General features: G+C 48.4%; 1 protein-coding gene across 1 annotated transcript in view; it reads left to right on the plus strand.

Moving 5' to 3' along the window:
- Positions 1–211: 211 nt before the first annotated feature.
- Rgma (repulsive guidance molecule BMP co-receptor a) overlaps positions 212–20,818 on the plus strand; it is a 43,955-nt gene continuing 23,348 nt past the window's right edge. Inside the window, exons 1-2 of the mRNA XM_021166768.2 lie at positions 212–575; positions 15,887–16,002. Of these exons, the coding sequence (XP_021022427.2) occupies positions 562–575; positions 15,887–16,002 (130 nt within the window). The 5' untranslated portion in view covers positions 212–561. The remainder of the gene's footprint in view (positions 576–15,886; positions 16,003–20,818) is intronic.

Below are 20,818 nucleotides of genomic sequence, written 5' to 3' on the forward strand. Positions count from 1 at the left end.
GGAGAGTGTGCGCCTTCTGCAGGCTCACCCCCTACGTCCTCACACACCCACTAGCGCGGATCAGCAAGGGTGGGACCGCGGCGGGGCGGGGCCTTTGGAGCCCAGACCCCACCTCTCCCCCCTCCCTCCGCTCCGCCCGCGCTCGCCCCCCGCCCGCTCCCGGGGTGCCCGGCCCGCCCCCTCCCTGCCGCGCGCAAACGAACCTCGCGACGCCGCGCTCAGCGGTGGCGGTGGCGGCGACAGGCCGGGCGAGGCAGCAGGTTAGCCCGGGCCGCCCTACTCTGCAGGCGTCTCGGAAGTGCAAGCTACGCCGCCCGAGCCCTGCGCCCGGGAAGCACTGGCCGGCCGGCCGCTCCTGAGGCTCGCTCCTCCAGGCGCTCGCAGGCATGCAGCCCGGGAGCAGGCGGAGCGCCCCGGGTCGCTACTGAGTCCGCTGAGCTGCGGGGACCAGCGCCAGCCGGGCCCCTCCCACCTCACCCAGGGGCCCACGAGCGGCCGCCCTACACCTAGTCTTCGCGCGCAGCCCCGCCAGCGCCAACCCCCCGCGGGCTGGAGGGGCTCATGCAGCCGCCAAGGTAAGCGCGGACAGCGGGGGCACGGGGTCCCGAGGTCCCCAAGGCGCTGCGGACACTTGCGCTCGGCCGCCTCACTGATCAGTGGCTTCCCCAACCCGGTGTCTCATCTCACACACTTAGGGTTTTGCCTCGGATGAATCGCCTTCGCACTTGGCAGCGGGAAAGTTTTGTGGTTTGGTGTTTTTTTTTTTCTTTTCCCCCAGCCCCCTAAGATGCTCCCTTGAGGGCAGTGGGCGCAGCGCGTGGCTGGGCAGACCCGGCGCCTGTGCCACCCACTGTGTACCGCCTGGAGCTCTCTCTCCTGCGCGGCCACCTCTTCCGGAGGCGAAAGCCCCCCTGACCCACAGAGCTCTTGACAGATCTGGTCACCCCGCTGACCCACAGTGAAACCGGATTCTCTCACTTCACCCAGGGTTGCAGAAGCTGGAAATGAACGCACCTGCCCGGGGGCCGTCGGCATTGTACATTGTACAGTGTGAGTGACCCTTGCTTAGGAGCGTCCGGTGTGCCAGACTTGGGGTGGTGGCTAAGGGGCAAGGGTTCCTAAGAGGAAGGCAAGGCACCGCGAGGACTCAGCTCCTGACTTGAGCCATGGCTCATCCTAGAGTGTTAACTAGGGGAAGAGGGACAGGTGTATTGGGGGACCGGTGCAAATATGAATGACACTGGGATGCAACTCTTGATTGCATCTTACTAGAGTAGTTGCATTAGATTTTCTCGACGAGGGAGTCAGTTTCCCGAGACTGGAACTTTAATGGGAGCCTGTGTGCTGTTATTATGTGGTGTGGTTTCGGAAGGCGTTGGATTGTATTTATTTTATAAATTGGGTGTCTTGAAGCGGATGGATTAGGGGAAATATCGCCATCTAGCGGAAATGGTGATCTGTACCTTCCTCACAAGCCATGAAGTTGGGCGTTCTCAAAGTTCCCCTATAAGAGGAGATGGAGAGATAGGAACTAGCCAACGTGTCCAGAAAGACTATTTCTCTAGTGCTCGGGCCATCCTGTAAGCGGGCTTGAGCACCCGCTGCCGGGGGCTTAGCTCTCGGGACCGAATGACGAATTGTATTAGTAGCAGGATATCACCTCCAGGACTGCCATTCCCTTCTGTGTAGTTTTGGGTTCTTCTAGCAAAAATAAAGTAAACTGTCACCTGCCTTTGTCCCTCGGCATCTGGTCCAGGGATCTGGCAAGCCTGTCACGGTCACTTTACTACTCTCTAGTTCATCTGTACCTATATAGGTGATTTGTGAAGTTAATGTTAAGCCCTGACTCTTAGAAAAGAGATTGGATGCTAAAGTGTGCTCCTAGGGTAACTGAAGAATGGGGAAAGAGCGTCATGCCATCTCCACTGAAAGGGAACAGTGTACCCCCAAATGGCCTCTTGGTTTTTTTGTTTGTTTGGTTGGTTGGTTTTGTTTTGTTTTTTGTTTTTTTGTTTTTTTTTTCCACACACACAAGGGGAAGAATTTCTGCTGTTCAGGCAGGCCTACTTCCCGGAATGACTGACAGGCAGGATGGCAGCAGTTGGACAAAGGCTCTGGGTGGGGCACCCACGCATCCCGGCTGACAGGCTGCACATTCTTTAATGGCTGGATTTGCTGCCACCTTCCAGGCCTGTGGATACTAGCAGGGAATGAGTTCTCTGTGTGAAGGGCACTCGGGCTCCTTGGAGAGCATCGTGGCTTTCTGCCTGTGATAAAGCCCTCTCCGAGAGGCTCCTCTGGGCTGCAGTGGTAGTAAGCAGGGATCCAGCCTCTTTCTTTGCTCTTCTCTCGTAGGTCTTATGTATCCCGGGCTGTTATTTACTTTTCTATGGAGCCAAAAATGACCTTGAACTTCTGATTCTCCTATCTCATCTAATACATGCATTGTTGGGAATCAACCCCAAGGCTTTTTGCGTGCCGGGCAAGCACTTTAGCAGCTGAGCCACATTCCAAGTTCCAAATCTCCCTTTTTCCCAAAAACTCTGCCCCTTCATTTCCTTCGCAGATAAAGGCTGGCACTATCTATCACTCCTAATACACACGTGGCTCATCTGTCCATCCTACCCCTACTGTTCTGTCTTGGCTCTGTCGCTCCACTCTCACATATTTGTTTAATAATCATGACAGAAGGGTTCCTAGACCAGCTTGGAAACTTATAAAGGGAGCATATTTGACTTTCATTGCTGCCTGCCCGGGATGTAGGTGGATACAGAAGGAAACGCGGCGTGGAGGTTCCTATTGAATGTGATTCCTGAGTCTGCTCTACAGCAATCTTCGGCAGCCCAGGTTCAAAATTAAAGAAGTGGAAACTGCACATCCCTGACACCAGGACAGGGCATGATCAAGCCAGGATGCTCACTGCTACCAGAAAGCAGGCTGGCATTTTCATTTCCTGGGAAAGAAAGGATTCCAGAGATGTGTAGGGGCGTGGCCATAGTGCCGAGTCTAAAGCCCATGGGTCTCAACCCCCTTGGGGATTGAATGACCTTTCCACAGGGGTCAAATATCAGATATCTTGCATGTTACATATTTACATTACAGTTCATAACAGTAGCTAAGTTACAGTTATGAAGTAGCAACAAAAATAATTTTATGGTTGGGAGGTCACTGTAGCATATTAAAGGGTCACAGAGTTAGGAAGGTTGGGAACCACGGGTCTAAAGTGCTCTTTTCTGCTACAGCCTTGCTAAATGAATTAGGTTCAAGCACATATTAAAAACCATACATGGCTGCAGAATCTCGTCCTGCCTTAAAGTGTGCAGGGTAGACAATGAAACAGGTATGCCCCTGAAACCTTCCAAAGTAGGTGTGGGGATGAGTACACCCAAGTGAAACAGCACAGCTGGAGGAGGGTTGTCAGAAAGCACCATAGACTAATTGGAGTATGTTAATTATACTAAATACATTAGGGCAAAACCCTTTTAAATGGAATTGTTCAGCTTACTTTTGTCTGCTTCTGTTTCTCGGAATCCTTGAGAATGGCTTCGAGTTTCAGACTTTTCATTGTTTAGTCATTCAAAAAAACATAACTGAGGTTAGCCTGGTGAGGAGAGTCTCTGGTTCTCCCATCTGTCTGGTTTCCAGCCCAAATAACAGATTCCTCTTTTCTTTAACCCACAGCCTGGTTCGATCCCTTGTCTTAGCAGTAGACAGGGATGGTGAGAAAGTTAAGGTCTGCTTTACCAAGGACACATGCAGAATCAGGCAGACTTCAGGTTCCTTGCTGAAAAATGGACATCTTTAAGGAAGACACCTAGTTTCTCGGCTATCCTTTGAGTGGAACATGCTGCACATGGCCTAATCGGGGGTGAGGGACAGGAAGTCTGGTGAGGAATAAAAGTTCATAATGAGGAGGAGGAAGAGGAGCAGTTTTGAGATTTTTGGCAGAAATTGACTATGTAAATGCAAAAGTCTTTAATTTAAAACACTTTAGAGGCACTGCTAATTGATGAGTCTACAAAGGCATGCATGCCCTCTGAATGGAGAATAGTCGCAAGCACAGTTTATGAAGAGGGTTAACTAAAGAGTTCCCCCACTGGGTTTTTTCTGTGGTTTTCAATTATCTATTTAAGCATTGCTGCCCAGAGGTAGAACTTTCAAAAATCAAAATAGTGCATTAGCCAGGGTCTGAAAATCAGAGGGGAAACACAAGTCCCTAAAAAGAAAAGGTTTTAGTAAAATAAGGCTAATTCTTTTAGATTCTGTGTCCTCTGAGGGTCAAAGCAGAGAGCAACAAATTGGAGAGAGAAGCTCTAAAATGTGTCGCCTTGTGTTTCCCTGGAGCATTTTAATAGTCACTATGTTTGTTCATCTTCCAGGATGCTCAGATCTCAAATTCCTCTCAGGAGCTTGCCCTGGCTGACAGGAACAATTTGTCCTGTTACCTGATAGTGCTTTCTGCTCTTATCTGTGTGCACAGAGCTGATCTGCTGCAGTTCTCCATGCAAGTTTCTGTACCATTACCTCCCTCTTAGCATGATGGCCTCACGGAGGACGGATGCAAGCATGCTTTGCTTGCCCATAGGCATATTGAAGAATCGCTTCCTTGATGACTTGTTAGGTGCCACAGGCACACACACACCAAGACTGAGGTGGCAGCCTGATAAGCCTTCGTTGCTTAACATGCGTTAGGCAAAACTTGAGGCATTCTGTCAAGGGATGCATTTTCCTTGTAAACTTAATACACGGTACTCAGCACTTCATGCTCAGTATGGACTCTTCCCTCCTGAGCACCCGTTTATAAGCCTTGACATCACAATGTACAGGTTGCTTTCGCAAAGTCTTGATTCTGTCTGCCAAAGTTTAATAGCGCACTCAGTCTTGCTGGCTAACGCTCCCCTGGTAAGGATACCCATGTTAATCTGTTTAAAGGCTGGCTTTCGAGCACCCAGTATGCATTTTCTGCCCTTGATGGTGTCATCCTGAAAAATAGATTGCTTTTACAAAAACATAACCAGGGAACACTTGAAACCACAGGATTTTTTTTTTTCCTGGTCATCAGAAGAGCACAAAGAAATGCGTAGCTCATTGACAGGACCACAGAAATTACAGGGTTTCTTTGCAGTAATTGGTACCTTGGAGAGAATAATAATTAATATTTGGACATTTGGGTGGGTAATATGTTTTTCATTCTCATTTAACTTAATACCTTGGATAGAAGAAGGTATAGTATAAATAATAAATAGAGTTTTGGAGCAAATGCATTGCTGGGAGGCTGGCTCACCCACAGCTACTATGAGATTCATGGTGACATCTCTTACAGCCCACCCCTGCTAGGCATGGGCAGGTCATTTTTGTCCTAGGACATGAGAATCATGAGAGTTTAGCTTACCTTGTCACAATCTGTCATTGCCACAGAAACAGTTTGCTGTGTTGACTTCAGAAATTCTGTCTGTTGTGTTGGAACTGTGTCCTTGAGGCTCGTGCGTTGGGTTTTTAGGAAGTGCTTGGGTCTCAAAGGCTCTGGTTTCATAATGGGTTAATCCATTTGTGGATTCATGACTTGACAGTGTTACGGGAGGGAGTGGTAATGGGAAAGGTAGGAGACAAGGCCCCATTGGAGGGGTGGGTAACTGGGAGAGTACTTCTGAAGGATGTAGTCTGCCCTTATACTTTCTCTGCTCCTCCCTGCTTCCTGTCCCTGTGAGATGAGTAGCTTCCGCCATCAAGATAAATGACCTCACAACAGACCTAGAAACAATGGAGACAAAGATTCTGGTCTGGCACCTCTGAAACCACGAAGCAGAGTAAATAAATCTGCTTTGAGATGCTTTCCTAGTGTAAGGTGTTGACATATACCTTTAATCCCAGCACTTGGAAGGAAGATGCAGGCAGATCTCTGACTTGAAGCCTGGTCTACAGAGTGAGTTCCACAACAGCCAGGGCAACCCTCCCTCAGAAAGAGGAGGAGAAAAAAAAAAAACCCAATGCTTTCTCCTGGTAGTTATCATAACAATGCTAAACTGACTACTCAGTGTCCCATCTTAGGATCATATGACAGGGATAGCTAGTGGTGCCACACTCCTATAATCCCAGCCCTTAGAGGCTGAAGCAGGAGGCTCAGGAATTCAAGGCCACCCTTGACTATGTAACAAGTTCAAGGCCAGTTTCAGGTTTGACAATGTTTTCATTTTTCTCTGCTGAGACTATTTTGAGAAAAGAGCTCCTAAATGCAGGAACGTGACCTCTCCTTGAGTAAGTGTCTGCCATTGTAGAGTCTACTGACTTGGCCCCTAGTTAAGGAACGGGTTGCCCCCGTCCACCAGCCTGAGTTAAGAGTATGCGGGAGGAAGTGAAGCTCAAGTCGAGCAGGCGCCCTCTGTATCCCCCACGACACACACACACAAGGCCAGAAGACCCCTGGCTTACAACCTGAGACTGCCCTGGAATGGGCGTGGGCTACTGAGATTACAGAGAAGAATCTTGTTGAACCAACTTAACCATTTTCTGGTTGTATATTTTTTTTCATGGTGATCTAGAACATGCTTAAACCCAGGAAAGGGTACTGTGACTACTTGGCAGAAAAAAAAAATGTAAAAACCTCTTGCCATCCAAAAGACAGATGAAGAATTCTATAACTCTTTCAACTTCCGTCATGACTGGGGGAGGGGGAGGGGAGGGTGCTAAGGGAGATGGTCCTTTTCTATGAGCATCTTTCTGTTTGTGTTAGTGTCTGTAAAATGGTATTCCTCTAAACCGATCCCCATGTCTCATGACAGTCCATCACGAGGCATATGGGATGTATTACTGAGCTGACAGGAAAAGATCAACTTTGGGTGAAGATGAGGCGCAGCTGTGGCTTAGTGAGAGGCAACGCTGGCCTTGGCACCAGGAAGCCTGGCTTTAGGCTCTGCCCTGACATTTGCATTCCTAGGGATCTTAGGCGAGTCACTTTACCATCCTGAGTCATTTATAAACAGGGACTGGCTCCGTCCACTTGCATAGTTAAGGTGATTCTGTAGTCGTCTATAGAATTATTTCTTGTAACGAGGACTCACTAGGCTCTAAAACCTACCCAACATCAAGATTATCTAGGGGTCCTTACAGGGTGCTGTGCCCCCCCCTCACCTTACCACCTTTGCAAAGGCTTTGTCCAGGGTACTCAACTAATGTTGAAAACCACTTTCAACACTGGCTGTGGTTCTGCGGCTGTTCTGAATGGAGTCTGAGTGTGAGTTCCTCGACTCCTTACATCAAACTCCTGAGGGAGCTGAAGGTACATCCATCCCCCGTTGACAAATCTAGCCTTTCCTGGCTGAGTAACCTTAGCCCAGGATGCTGTAGTCTCTCTCTCATACAGAAGATGAGGTAGTGCTCTCCCTCTCCCTCTTAGGTAAGAATACGGATCAGAGCAGTGGTGGGGAGGAAGGTCACCCGAGTCCGCTGCCTTTCAGACGGGTCCCTCCCTCACCTCCTGTCAACGGGTACTCTTCTGAGCTTTCTCTCCCCTCACCATATCGAGCAGTTTTTGGATTGGGTTAATATCCTGAATGCCTGTTCCTCTTGCTAACTGTCCACGGAACTTGTGCTTGGCACTGAATTGTTCATTAATACAAATAGTGTAGCCATCTGCTGCTGAGGAGAAAGACACAGATTCGCTCACTGTCTGTTCCCACAGTTGCCATGTGGTGGATAAGTGGTTTCAAGCCAGTTCTGCTGTCAGGAAGTTACTGGAACAGAGAAGTAAAGGCTGTGTGGTCCACTCATTACGGGAACTGCGGAATTGGGGTATATAGGAATCCAAAAGCTGCTGTTAATTTTCTAAGAATTTATTTATTTTCATTTTATCTGCATGAGTGTTTTGCCTTTGTGTATGGATATGCACCAACTGCGTGCCTTAATCCCCTGGAACTGGAGTAATGGATGGTTGTGAACCATCTTCACACACAGATGCTGGGAACCTAACCCTGATCCTGTGTAAGAGCAGCAAGTGCTCTTAACTGCTGGGCCATTTCTCTTTTAATTTTTTTTTATTACTCTGTGTGTGTGTGTGTGTGTGTGTGTGTGTGTGTGTGTGTGTGTGTTAGAGGTTAGAAGACAGAGTCAGTTCTCTCCTTCTACCATGCAGGTCCCAGGGATGGAACTCAGGCTCTCTGGCTTGACAGCAAGCATCTTCACCCACTGAGCCATCTTATTGGCTGCTTCAAATGAGAGGCTGTTATTAAATGGCTTCAGGGTATGGTTTCAGGTATATCATTGTTGGAGAATTTCATGCTGACAGTAAAACATAAAAATGTCACTTCTCAAATAAAAATTTCCCACTTGCTCAGCAATATTTCTACTCGGGGAATGCAGAGACGTTCCAGATGAAGCTCCAGAACTGTTTGAAAGTCAGATGTTGGGCAAGGGCACTTCATTACAGAGACTGCAGTACTAGAAGACCCATCTGCCATATCCCAGAGGCAGCCAGGACATTCAAGTGCCATGATTGGACTACACTGCTAAAAGTAGGCAGTCCTCATGCCTAGATAGATTTCCTCACGTTTATGGCAGCATCTTCGAAAAGTTGAGATTTGACACTGACAATTAATTTACAATGTCCCTGCTATCTACTGGGCTTTGTAGGAAGAAGAATTGGCAGTTTTATACACTAAATCTTAGGTGTTTTAGGATCTTCAACAAATAGCTCAAGAGAAGAAAAAGGAGGGGAAGAGACTTTGATCATGACACGCTGGTGGCATTCCAGTTAAAAATTCCAGTAGGGAGATGTAGGGCAAACACTGAAAGAAGAAAAAAAGGCCCATCCAAGGGTTTGCTAAGGATCTTGAAGGCAAGATGGACTGAGACACAAAGATGGAAAGGTGGCCCTAGAAACTGCCAGGAGATCATCAGGAGGAGTCTGGTGCAGCCTTGATTCCGACTGGGAAGACAGCACAGGGAACACACAACAGGCCCTTGCTTCTTTTCAGAGCAAGAGAAAGCTTATGCCATGGGCCAGAGTCATAGAGCATAGCTCGGAAGCGGCTAGTACCGTATCTGAGGCATCCTGGCAGCGGGAACTACACTGGCCGATCTGAACTTTCCGAAGAAAGGTGACTTTAAGGTGGGAATCAAGGACTAGGAAGAGAACGGGACATAACTGTTTAAAGTCACCTGACAGCCCTCATCTGTGCCATTTTGCGTTTCATCCATCTGTATATATGCACATTAGCTTTGGCTGGTGAACTCAGCTGTTCTCTGTTCCTGCCATGTTACAGGGTTCATAGAATGATTAATAGGACACACCCACTGTAGAGGGAACAGTCAAAAGGCTGATAGGTTTTTGCAATATTATTGTTATATTAAGAAGGATAGATAGGTTGATTGATAGATACATAGATGGATGGTTTGATGTGTTCTCATACACACGTGGAAATAGAAATATATGGATAGCTGTTAATGTTAACTGTTAACTGTTACTGCATCCAGGAAGATCACATGACACTAAATTTTCTAACATGAACCTATATTATAATTTCATTTTCTATAAATATATTTGATACTGGACTAAAGGAAACTAAAAGCCCCCCCCCATTTGTTCTTCCATCATGTTCTTTCCTTAGAAATCCTCTTTCTCTCTTCCTAGCACAGTGAATACATCCATGCCAATGTGGGGGGATAGATTTTGTGAGGTCCCAAGAAGAGCACTCCATGAACACATCCCAGTCTACCAAGCTGGTCCTTCAGTCCCTGAAGACACTCTAACTGTTCTAGAAATAGACTAGTAGGCATGAAGGCTGACCTATGTATGTGTCTGTTAGTTTGCCCAAGAAATAAAATCTTGACAGAGGCTGTTTTAGATGCTATGAGGCTGATACTGATGGAGAAGAGCATTGTGGGTAACAGGTGCACATCTGTGGATAGGAGTTCATGCTTTGCAGTCAGTTGTCCTGTGTCAAAGATGCTCCTGGCCTCCATCTCCCAAAGCCTCTCAGCTTCTTAAGGCCCATGTTGTCTGGTAACCATAGGAATGTGCTGCAAACTCAAGGCTCCTGAGGACCCTTCTTGGGCACTGTCATCCTCTGTCGAGATACCAGGTTCTCTACTGAGCTGCCTAGTACAGACCAGGCCCTCCGCTGTTCACAGAGTACTTCAAGCCCAGCTCAGAGCCCTCAGTTCTTAGAGTGAGATAGAAAAACAATACATTGATAAAAGAAATGTCTCTTTTGTGAGGAAAAAGTATTGCTAATCTGATGATACATATTTAAAGACTTTCAGAAGTGGCTGGAATCTGCAAATATGTTTTTTCAGTACATGTGACAGTCTCCCAGTGGAATGCTACCTCAGTTTTTAAAAGAGAACTATTGGAAAATCACAGTTGATTGGTTCTTCTAGGAAAAGTAGCATTTAAATGTTGGAGAAAAAAATCTGTACATTTTAATTACCAAGAAGTTATCCTCATTTTAATGGAAAAACCATCAAAACAAAAATAGCATGTACATGCAGAAAGAAAAGAGGCCAGCCAGAAAAGCTAGGAAAGTGAAGTGGATCAAATGATTCAAGGAACATGTTGCAAGAGTCTCCAAAGTCTATGATGAGGTGTGTTTGCACACGTGTGTGAGCATGTGTGTGTGTGTGTGTTGCTGGATCAAACCCAGAGAACTGCATACACCAGGCATTTACTGTACCACTGAACCCTACTCCCAAGCTCTGAAGAAGTTCTTAGTGCCAGAGCAATGACAGCAACCTACAAATGCTTTGGGAGCAAATAAATGGGGAGAGGCTTTCTCCTAACCTGACCATGGAGAGGAAGTTCCATGGCTGCCTATCCTACTGTCTACTATAGGGAAGAAGACAGTAATGACAAGGAAGGACGGCAGTGATGTCCTCATGACCAACATGGACAACTGTCCTTGTACTTGGCTCTTGTGCACGTACCGTCTCACCCCACAAAAGGAGCTTGTCTGGGTAGTGGTCCTGTTTAGTGGTCACTCTGATAGAATGTGCACTACATTACTATTGCTAAGCACACTGTAAAGTGTCCATTTTCTGGATGAAGCACATCAGCTTCTATAAGGAAACTGTGAAACAGGACAATTTAGTGGAAGAAAGGCCAACAAGCCTGAAGGCAAGCAAGAAACCTAGGGATGAATTCCATGGCCTTCAAAATCCCATCCAACAAGGCTCCACTTGAAAGATCATTTATAAGAAAGAGTTTGGTGGCTCCAGAGTAGGGGGAAGGGAATTGTCAATGATTCGAATTCCTCAGAGGCAAGAAACAAAGATTGGCTAAGCCAGTGCTTTTCTGGATGGAGAAGTAGGAACAGTGGGGAATCCCCCAGGATTGATTGTGCACCCAGACTTAGCTTAAATTTACATAGATTATCTGAAGAAAGAAAGGTCAGATGGTTCCAGCCTGCAGATGAGATGCAGGTATTGTGGAGGCCACAAACAAGTGCTGATTAACTACTGGGTGATCTTAAATTAAGGCTGAGAGAGGAAAACACAAATGAAGCTTTGCAGGCACAATGCCTGAATTAATGCATTTACAATAACATAACCCAAGCCCAGGCTGCTGATAGTCACACAGGGGGATCATGAGGGTCTTTGTAGTTTCTTAGCTAAAGGCCATGCAGAGCCAGATGCTCAGAAACTGCTAACATTGGGTCAGAAGTAGTACTGAACACCAAGCTAAAACATAACGTTCTTCCCAGGCCGTAATCCAGACCTGACGGTTTATGTCCTTCCACTGCAGAAAAATATCTCAAGGCTGTAGAAGGCTGAGCAACCTTTAGTTACCCCAGAGAGCATCTTTCACAAGAAGCTGCCCTGCTTTGTTCCTTTAGGGCTCTCGTGTGGGAAGATGAAGACAGAGAGGTGATAGGATCAAAGCCTGGACACACTCAAAGGTCATGGTGAACTCTAACAAAGGCTGCTTCATCAACTCAGAGATAGCCAGATCCAGAGTAGCCCTTGAGAGAGCAAAGAGGAATTAGACGGGTAAATTTAAAAGGATAGGTTCACCCTCGGAGGTATAAAATGAACTGACCCAGTTCCTCAAGGCGCAGTGTGAGTAAGCTGTGAGGGTGTTTGTGCGTTGACACGCACACATGTGAGTTTCTGGGGTCACACTCAGACTAGGCAAGTAATTGACCATTTACAAGGCGAGTGAGCGTTTTACCAAATGAACTGTCTCCTCTGTCCCCTCTCCTACTTTTTCCAAGCAGAGCAAGAGCATAGAACACTCCAGAAGATTTATCAGATTTATAAGTGAGAGGGGAACAGTGGATGGAGAGCCACTGACAATCCCCATTTATAAGGTGGACATAAATGCCTGGGACCAATATTGGACCAGTCACATCCTCTCTATCCAGGGTTCTGTTTGTGTAAGTATGAGAAATCTATGAAGAATGTCACGATTTGCCCTAGCTGAAACACGTTTCATATTGCCCAGAAGAACCAAGGGAGACCTGTGGGGGTGGGCCATCCCATGATGATCTCCATCAGCCCGGAAAAGTTTACCAGTTAAATTCAACTTCAGTGAAAACAGTACAGCATCTCTGTAAACAGCCTCCGCCCCAACATGTAGTAATATCCACCTTCCCCTTAGGTCACCTCTGAGCTCAGCCTGTATTGGATCCAGAACACACCTGGCTATGCTTGGTGGCCTGTCTTAAAAGAGGAAGAACACAACGAGGGTTCCCCAATAGCACCTCTCTCAGGAAAGATTTTGTGAGGGAGGGAACAGTATCTCACTAGCTCCAGCTGTCCTGGGACTCATTTTGTAGACCAGCTGACCTTGAAGAACTCAGGGAGATCTATCTGCCTGCCTCTCCCCACTGAGTGCTGGGATTAGAGGCCTGCACCACAACGCCCAGCTTGGGTGAATATTTCTGATCACTCGGCCATGGTTTCCTCCTCTGCGCAAGGATGATCACAGAACCTATCTTAACTGGACATGTAACCAGTACAGACGGTGTGAGAACAAATCAAGGGCCTAGAGAGATGGCTTAGTGGTTAAGAGTATGTATTTCTCTTCCAGAGGAACCAAGTTCAGTTCCCAGCATATCCACATCACATGGCTCATAACCGACTGTTATTCCAGGTCCAGCGACACCAACAACTGTGACCTCTGTGGGCACTCATAGTCACATGCATATAGATACACGTTCATACACATGATTAGAAAAAGAACAAATCAAAATATTAGCCATGATCATTAGAAACAAAGCCTTCAAGACACTTGAAATTCACGTCAGCAGACAGGACAGAGTCCATCCTGAACAGATAGCCACAGAACAAATGGTTAGCTGTTGAGAGGAAAGACAGTTTTCTCTAAGGGTATATCCCCTGATAAACTAACTGGTGAAAGCCCACATACCCAAGAATATTTATGTTTGGGCAACACAGATTGGTCTTGAAGGGTTTAAGAAAGATAGACACAAATTTGGATAGGTGAGGAAAGGGGCCAGGGGTGGGGGTTAAATATGATTAAAACACATAGGAACCTCCATACTCAAAGCTGGAAAAATAAAAAGTTGGCTCTCAGGCTGGAGAGATTTCTCCGTGCTTAAGAATGCTTGGTGCTCTTACAGATGACTAGAATTTGGTTTCTGGCACCCATGTGGGGAGGCTCACAGTTTGCTGTAATTCCAACTCCTAAGGGATGTGACACCCTCTTCTGGCCTGTGTCAACACCTGCACAGATGTGCACATGGTCACAAATATATACATATGCATACACACACACACATATATATATACATAAACACACATATATACATAAACATACACACACACACACATATATATATTTGTAATTGAGTCTCTCCTCAAGTCAGCACCCATCCCTAGCAGCGATGCTGGGGCTAATGAATGTCCCTCCCTAATTGTATTCAGTTTTGGTCTTAAGTGACAATAGTAGGCTGGCCCTTTTACACGGAGAAACAGGTGCTGAGATGAAAATCCCTGCTGCCACTGGGCCTCGGGCAGGCAGGGGTAGAGGAGCCTTCCTGCCTGCCTTTCTGAAGGCCACAGGGTTCTGAGCTGGAGCTGCAGTAGCCTGGGCTGCTGGGATAGCTTAGGAGAGCCCTCATTATGCAAAGGTTTAGAATGAGCTCCTGAAAGGCAGCTCCCAGCAAATGGTGTCAATTGCTGGACCCGAGGAGGTAAAAGGTCTCTGGGCAGTCTGGCTGTGTGCCGGGGCTGCCCCTGGAGCAGGCTGCTGTGATGTGACCCCACACAATTGTGGGGTTTGGCTGGCCAGGTTGGAAAGGAACACGTTTGAGAACTAGACTTGAGACGGTGACCTCTCACTAGACAAACCTCCACTTCACTTGGACGCTCCAGTTCAAGAAGGCAGAGCCTGCTAAGTCTGAGACCTAAATATTTGAGAGGAATACCGGAGTAGCTCAACTGGAAGGGACAACAGCTGCCACCAAGAGCTTTTCGACCAAAGGAGAAACTGCAGCCTCTGGCCGCACAGGTGGCTGAGGAATTTAGTCTCCACTTACTCACCTGCTTCGGGAAAGCCGGATTCTGAAGTTGTGCAGCCTGGCTGCGTGTCTGAGCCACCACGTGACTTCAGGGCAGCGGCCCCTCCCCCGGCTCCCCACCCCCAACCTCCTTCTCCCTAGTCGGCTCTCCCACAGCAGAGTACTAAATGTAGACGTAGCCCCGCAGCTTGTGTGGCCTGCAAGTGAAGACTGTGATAGCTCTTAAGAGAAATTGGATCAAAACCCAGAATTTTTCCCCCCAAAGAGCCAGATGGGCAGGCTTGGGGACGGGGGAGGGGGCGCGGAGGAATCCGTTTGACTAAAACCACTTGCGCTGGCATACTGTATCACCCAGTTGTTTCTCAGCGCAACTTTGCCAGTCCCTTAAATACCAAAAAGGCAGAAGAGCTGTGGGGCCTAGAAAACCATGAGGAGGAGACATTTTTTTCTCCTGGAAAAATAAGAGACTGAAAAGGGGAGATCACCACTCTTTCCAAGATGAGCCTTAGGGATATAGCTCTGCCTGAACAACAGCGGGCTCGACCCTGCGCTCCCCAAGGACCACTGTCTATCTCCCTAGGTTGGTAGCTATGTCCCTGGAGGCAGCTTTGGGCTCGCAAGATCTGTTTGTGAGCGATCTCAGTTGCAACAGGACCGAGTTCTTGCGAAGCAACCGGGTGTTTAGAGAGAGTGCTGGAGGGGACCCCAGCAGAGTCCAATTGGGTGGCCCAGGACCAAGGCGGGCGTGATCCTTGAGGTGCAGCTGTGGCAGTGGGTCATTCGCCCCAGAGTCTGACAACTCCGGAGAAGGCTTTTCAGTCTTCTGCACCGGCGAGACATCTGAAGTGGGGAAATGAGCCAAGGGGTGTTGGTGGGGGGTTTGGGGGAGGTAGTCTGGTGGCAAAGGGAGGCTGGAGTTTGTCTGCAAGCTCTTTCTACTTGAGTGGGATGTTGATGGGGGAGGATTAAAGGAGCTCTCTGAGATCCTCCTGTCCTGAGCGCCTTAGGCCACCTGGGTGAGTGAGGAGTGGCGGTTAGATGGAGCCCAGGACCGGACAGGCACTCGCGGGCCCCTGGTTTCTCCAGGTCCCTTGGCTACCAGCCCGGCCGCCTGGGCCGCCTCTCCTTACTCCCTCCCTCCCGCCTGGATGAAACCCGAGCTCGGGAGGGCGGGGCGCGCGGCGGCGGGGCGCGGGGCTGCTGGGACATTGGCGGGGAACCGAATGATGGATGGCGAGGGCGGGGCCGGGCGGCGGGAGGTGGGGTGGGGTGGGGGTGGACACGGGGTGCCCGTGGCGGAGGTGGACCGGGCCTCCCGGCTCGCTGCTCCCGCCGGCGGAGCGAGGCTGCCTCTTCTCCGCAGCGTGATTGATTTTTTTTTTCTCCCTCCTTTTCTTCTAAACTTCTTCCAGGGAGAGGCTAGTGGTAACAGGCCGAGCTGGATGGATGGGTATGGGGAGAGGGGCAGGACGTTCAGCCCTGGGATTGTGGCCGACCCTCGCCTTCCTTCTCTGCAGCTTCCCCGCAGGTAAGGCACAGCTCCTTGGTTGGGGGGACAGCCGACCGGTCTCACTCCTGGGCCTCCCTGCGCCAGTCGGGGCCCCAGTTCACCAGCCTCCTTGGGGACCCAGATTCCCATTTCTACGAGTCTTTGTCCCGAGCCCCGTGGAGGGAGAGATGGGTGTCAGTGGAAACCTAGAGGTGAGGGAACCCCTGTCCGAACTCCGAAGGGCAGGAGCGGGTGGGAGGTCTGCAGAGCCTGGGATGCCTCTCAGTCCCTCTTACTCCCCGCGAAAAATCGGGTTCCCTGAACGCCTCTCGGGTGCTCCAGAGGAGGCTCGGACTGGGCACCAGGAGCACTTTCTCCAGCTCCTCGCCCACCCGTTTGCAAAACCTGTTGGTAGCCCAGGGGTGGAGCTGGGGGCGCTGGGGAGGTCCCAGACAAGTCCTCGACCGCCCTGTCCCGCCCCCACGCTGGCCCACGCGGGAAAGCCCACGGACACAGGCTCAGACGTGCTAATTCCTGTTTGATAACATTCTGCGTCGCCCCCTGTTTGTTTTTATTGTGCCAGAAAGCGAGAGAATTTCAGAATTAAAGCTGAAAAAGCCCATCTGTTTCCAATGAATCCCCCATAGTTTTTCACAATGTTTTTGGCAGATCGCTGCTTTCAAATTCCTCCGAGCCCGGACCTCTTGTTTTTGTTGGGGGAAGGGAGACCAACTCCACAGAGAAGCGTTTGTTCCTTCCCAAACGCTCCGGTTTCTTTACTTTTTTCCCCTTTGGGGGGGAGGGGGAATGAACGAAGCTTAAATCCCCGGTCTGTTTTCTTTATAATGTTTCGTAAAATTTTTATTTCATGCTGCTCAGAGTCAGAGAAGGCCAGTTAAACGCCTTTCACCCGTTTTTCTCTTTTTTTAAATACAAATAAACAGTGTCATGACCAAATGGTCCTCTGTGTAAGGCGGGATCTCCTGGCCATTTCCATTGTGTTGTGGGGTTCAGAAGTGACTTTGAGCAAAAAACTTCAGCAGCCTGTCTCACAGCGCGGCCAGATGTGGTTGTGCCGCCCCTGCAGCAGCTGAGATTTGCAAGAAAGAACTTGAGTTAGGACGGAGATTGAGTTGTTTTGATTTCCTCTTCAGCCAACTGAGTTTCAAGGAACTGACAGAACAGGGCAGTCAGTCCAGGCTAGGCCTGGTTGCAAGTTGGCATTCTCAGAGATCACAGAACAGAGACAACAAGCACTATTGGAGTAAGGGTCAGTTTACCCTCTTGTCCCAGCCGGGCTGCAGTGTCCCCAGGGCCTTCCTAGACTTTCAAAACCATTTTTCTGAAGCTCTTTCCTGAAGAGATAGATCCCTGCACAGGACCAGAAAGGAGGAGGGATGTCAGTATTTTCCGAGAGCCTCCATACCCAATAAACCCTGGAAATATCAGAACCACAGAGTTCCAGCAGGAGGGATGATCCCCGCCCCCAACTCTCATGTTTTTGAGACCCAAGCTTCTTCATCTACATCAGTAGGATGCTCAACTTTCCTACGGCCCTGACCCTTTACTATGCTTCCTCATGTTGTGGGTGTCCCTCTAACCATAAGGTTATTTTCGTTACTACTTCATAACCATAATTTTGTTATGGATTGTGATGTAAGTATCTGTGCTTCCTGATAGTCTTAGGCCACCCCTGTGGAAGGATAGCTGGACCCCAGAGGGGTCGAGACCCACGGGTTGAGAACTGTTTATCTAAATGTCCTATTTAAAAAAAAAACTGATCTTATTCCTTCCCAAGAGTTAAAATTATAAAGTACAAACCATTGGAAAGTAAAAAAGAACTTCGAAGAAGCAGTAGCTTGCACTTGTGTTCATTTTGGTTTGGTCCGGATAAAGATCCAACCCATTGGAAGTTTTATCAGATAGGTTGATAAATGGCTTTTGTCCTTTGGCTGCATTGGGGGATGTGATCTCAGCTCTGAGCTGAAATTGAGAAGGGGGGCTCCCAGGGCTCTTAAAACAACACCTCCTGCTCTTAAAGCTGCAGCGCTTATTATTCTCTGAGGCTAGAGGGCAAGGAAAGGAGGGAGCTTGTAAGGGCTAGGTGGGCTCAGGGGCGGGGTGTGATATCTTCCTGTTCATTTCTTTGTCTTAAAAACTTCTCTGCATAGTCGGAGGCACACTGATGGGTTATATAATTCACAACTCAAATTCCGCCACTTTCGCGTCCAAGAAACCCATTTCTTTTTGGCTTCAAGGCTGGTAACCAAATCCTGGCAGATGCAGCTGATAGCTGAGTTGTGTCTTGCCAACTGGCTAAGGTTGCCCCTTCTGGGAAGCCTTTGACGGTTGCATCTAAGTCAAAACTGCCCACCTTTGTGAAAACTGAGCTGCCGGTCACCAAGGACCAAATACACGGAGGCAGGCCTTGAGGAATGTGGGTGCTCAGGAAACCTGGATCAGAAAGACAGTTTCCGACGTGGGGAAGAGCTAGATGTGTAATTTCCAGTGCAGAGATGGACTGTCATGCTCTGACATGTTTGTCCAGCAAACAGGATGCCCCAGAATAAAGAGGTGAAACAGCCTGTGGTTCTGGTAGGCAGTGAGTGGACATTCGGGACAAAAAGAAAGCCGTGGCCTCACCCCCCCAAAAAAACAGGTGGAAACTGGCCGAGCAGCTCTGTGAAAGCCTAGGTTTGTTCAGAGCTTGCCTACTTGAATGGCTGCCAGCTGTAAGCAGGGGTGCAAATTAAATTGGACATAGTTATGTGAAGAAAGATGCCTTCACTTTGCCAGACTGAGAGTGTTTGTGTGTTTGTGTGTACTTACTCAACATCAGTGGCTGACTTCCCAAGTCCCTGCCTCGGTACAGCCTTCTTTTTTTTTTTATTAAAGATAAATTTATTTACTTTATGTATATGAGCACACTGTAGCTGTCTTCAGATACACCAGAAGAGGGCGTCCATTACAGATAGCTGTGAGTCAGCTGGGAATTGAACTCAGGACCTCTGGAAGAGCAGTCAGTGCTCCTAACCACTGAGCCATCTCTCCAGCCCTCAGTACAGCCTTCTGATGGAGGCCTTCAGCCTGTTGAAGAGAGAATGGCTGAAGGAGTGAATGCTGTTCTGGGATAGAGGATGGGGCAGTCGCTGCATCTACCCGCGGTGGGGGTGGGGCAAGAGGAGAGGCCGGAAAAAACTTCTTAAAAGAGTTCTCCACAAATAGCATCTCCTTCAAGCACACAGTAAATAGATACATTTTAAGCTGTGAGACCATTGTGACTTATTCAAACAGACTTCTAAGAGAAACCCATCCAAGGCCTGGGGGGAGGGGGGGGAGCGTGTCTGATGGCATGCTTTATTTGAGGGCTAGTTCTAAGAGAGCTTCAATGCAGCCTCTCTTGTTTCTTTCCCTAATAGTTTTTTTTTTTAATCTTCATTTACTTTTCTTTATGTGTATGTGTGTATATGTGCATGTTTGCATGTGTGCCACATGTATGCAGTACTCAGAGAGGCCAGAAGAGAACATGAGAGCCACAAGAACAGGAGTTACTTGGTTTTGTGAACTGCCCTGTGTGGGTGCTGGGAACTGATCCCAGTCCTCTGCTAGAGCAGCAAGGACTCCTAACTGCTCGGCCTGCTCTTTAGCCCACCCCTTAGGCCTTTGAACTCTACCTGTTGTAGAAGTGTTAGTCTTCAAGTGCAGAAACTGAGGCTTAGAGAAACTAAGGTTCACTCAAGTATCTAAATATATGTGCACGGCCATAGAGATGAGACCATTTCTATCAGAACTGCTATTTAAGAATGTGTAACTTGAGCTGGGTGCGCGCCTTTAATCCCACCACTTGGGAGGCAGAGGGATTTCTGAGTTCAAGGCCAGCCTGGTCTACAGACTGGGTTCCAGGACAGCCAGGGCTACACAGAGAAACCCTGTCTTGGGGACAAAAACAAGAACAAAACAAAAACAAACAAACAAAAGGGAAGAATGTGTAACTTGTAAGCCTGCTTCTTAGATCTAGTTTTTGGGCCTCTTAGTTGGACTTTGGGTTCCAAAAGGAGTTTCCGTTGCTATCACAAGATACCGTAGATTTAGAGGGTTACAGACAACAGAAATTTGTTGATTATAGCTGTGGAGGCTAGAAAATCAGAGACCGAGGAACCAGCCACTGTAGAATCTGGTGAGAGGACCTTTCTAGTCTGAGTGTCTTGTGCCTTGTTACTAGGTCCCTCCAAGGCAGAAGGAATGGAAAACTGGCTTTCTGGGCTCCGTTCCATGAGGGCTCTACTCCCATGATATTAACACTTCCAAAAGTCCTGGATCCTGTTCATAATACCATCGCTTTGAGGATTAGATTTTAGCCTATGAGTTGGTGGGGAAATGGGGGGAGTGCAGAAGAGGGGAGAAAAGGATGTTCAGTTACAAGAGGTAGGTAGGTGACTAGCAGCCAGGGAGTAGCGAGCAGTGAGTACAGATAACTCCTAGAGTCCCCATGGCCCCTTAGGCTCCGAGGGTGACCTGGAGAGAAAGGGGAAGTTCTCTGGTTTTCTGGGGAAGGGGAGTCTCTGGAAGGTTGGAAGAATTTCAAGCAGCCACGCTGCTGCCCAAAAGAGGGGTTGTCCAGAAAGTGGAGGGGTAAGGGAAGCTACCCAATGTCACAAATAAGGCTGAGATGGGAGAGAGGAGACTGGGGTCCTGAAGAGGCAAGAGTAAGGTTGAGGACCTGTTCATGTGTTGGAAGGGACTGTAGTTCCCGCTAAAGATACTGCCTTTCCCAGACTGTGTAAGGCCTGTTTTCCAGCTTCAGTACCAGGCTAGTGCTGTACTATTTTGCCACTGGGCTGAGATGTACCCTGAA

Source organism: Mus caroli, chromosome 7 (assembly GCF_900094665.2).
Source record: "Mus caroli chromosome 7, CAROLI_EIJ_v1.1, whole genome shotgun sequence".
Taxonomy (NCBI): domain Eukaryota; kingdom Metazoa; phylum Chordata; class Mammalia; order Rodentia; family Muridae; genus Mus; species Mus caroli.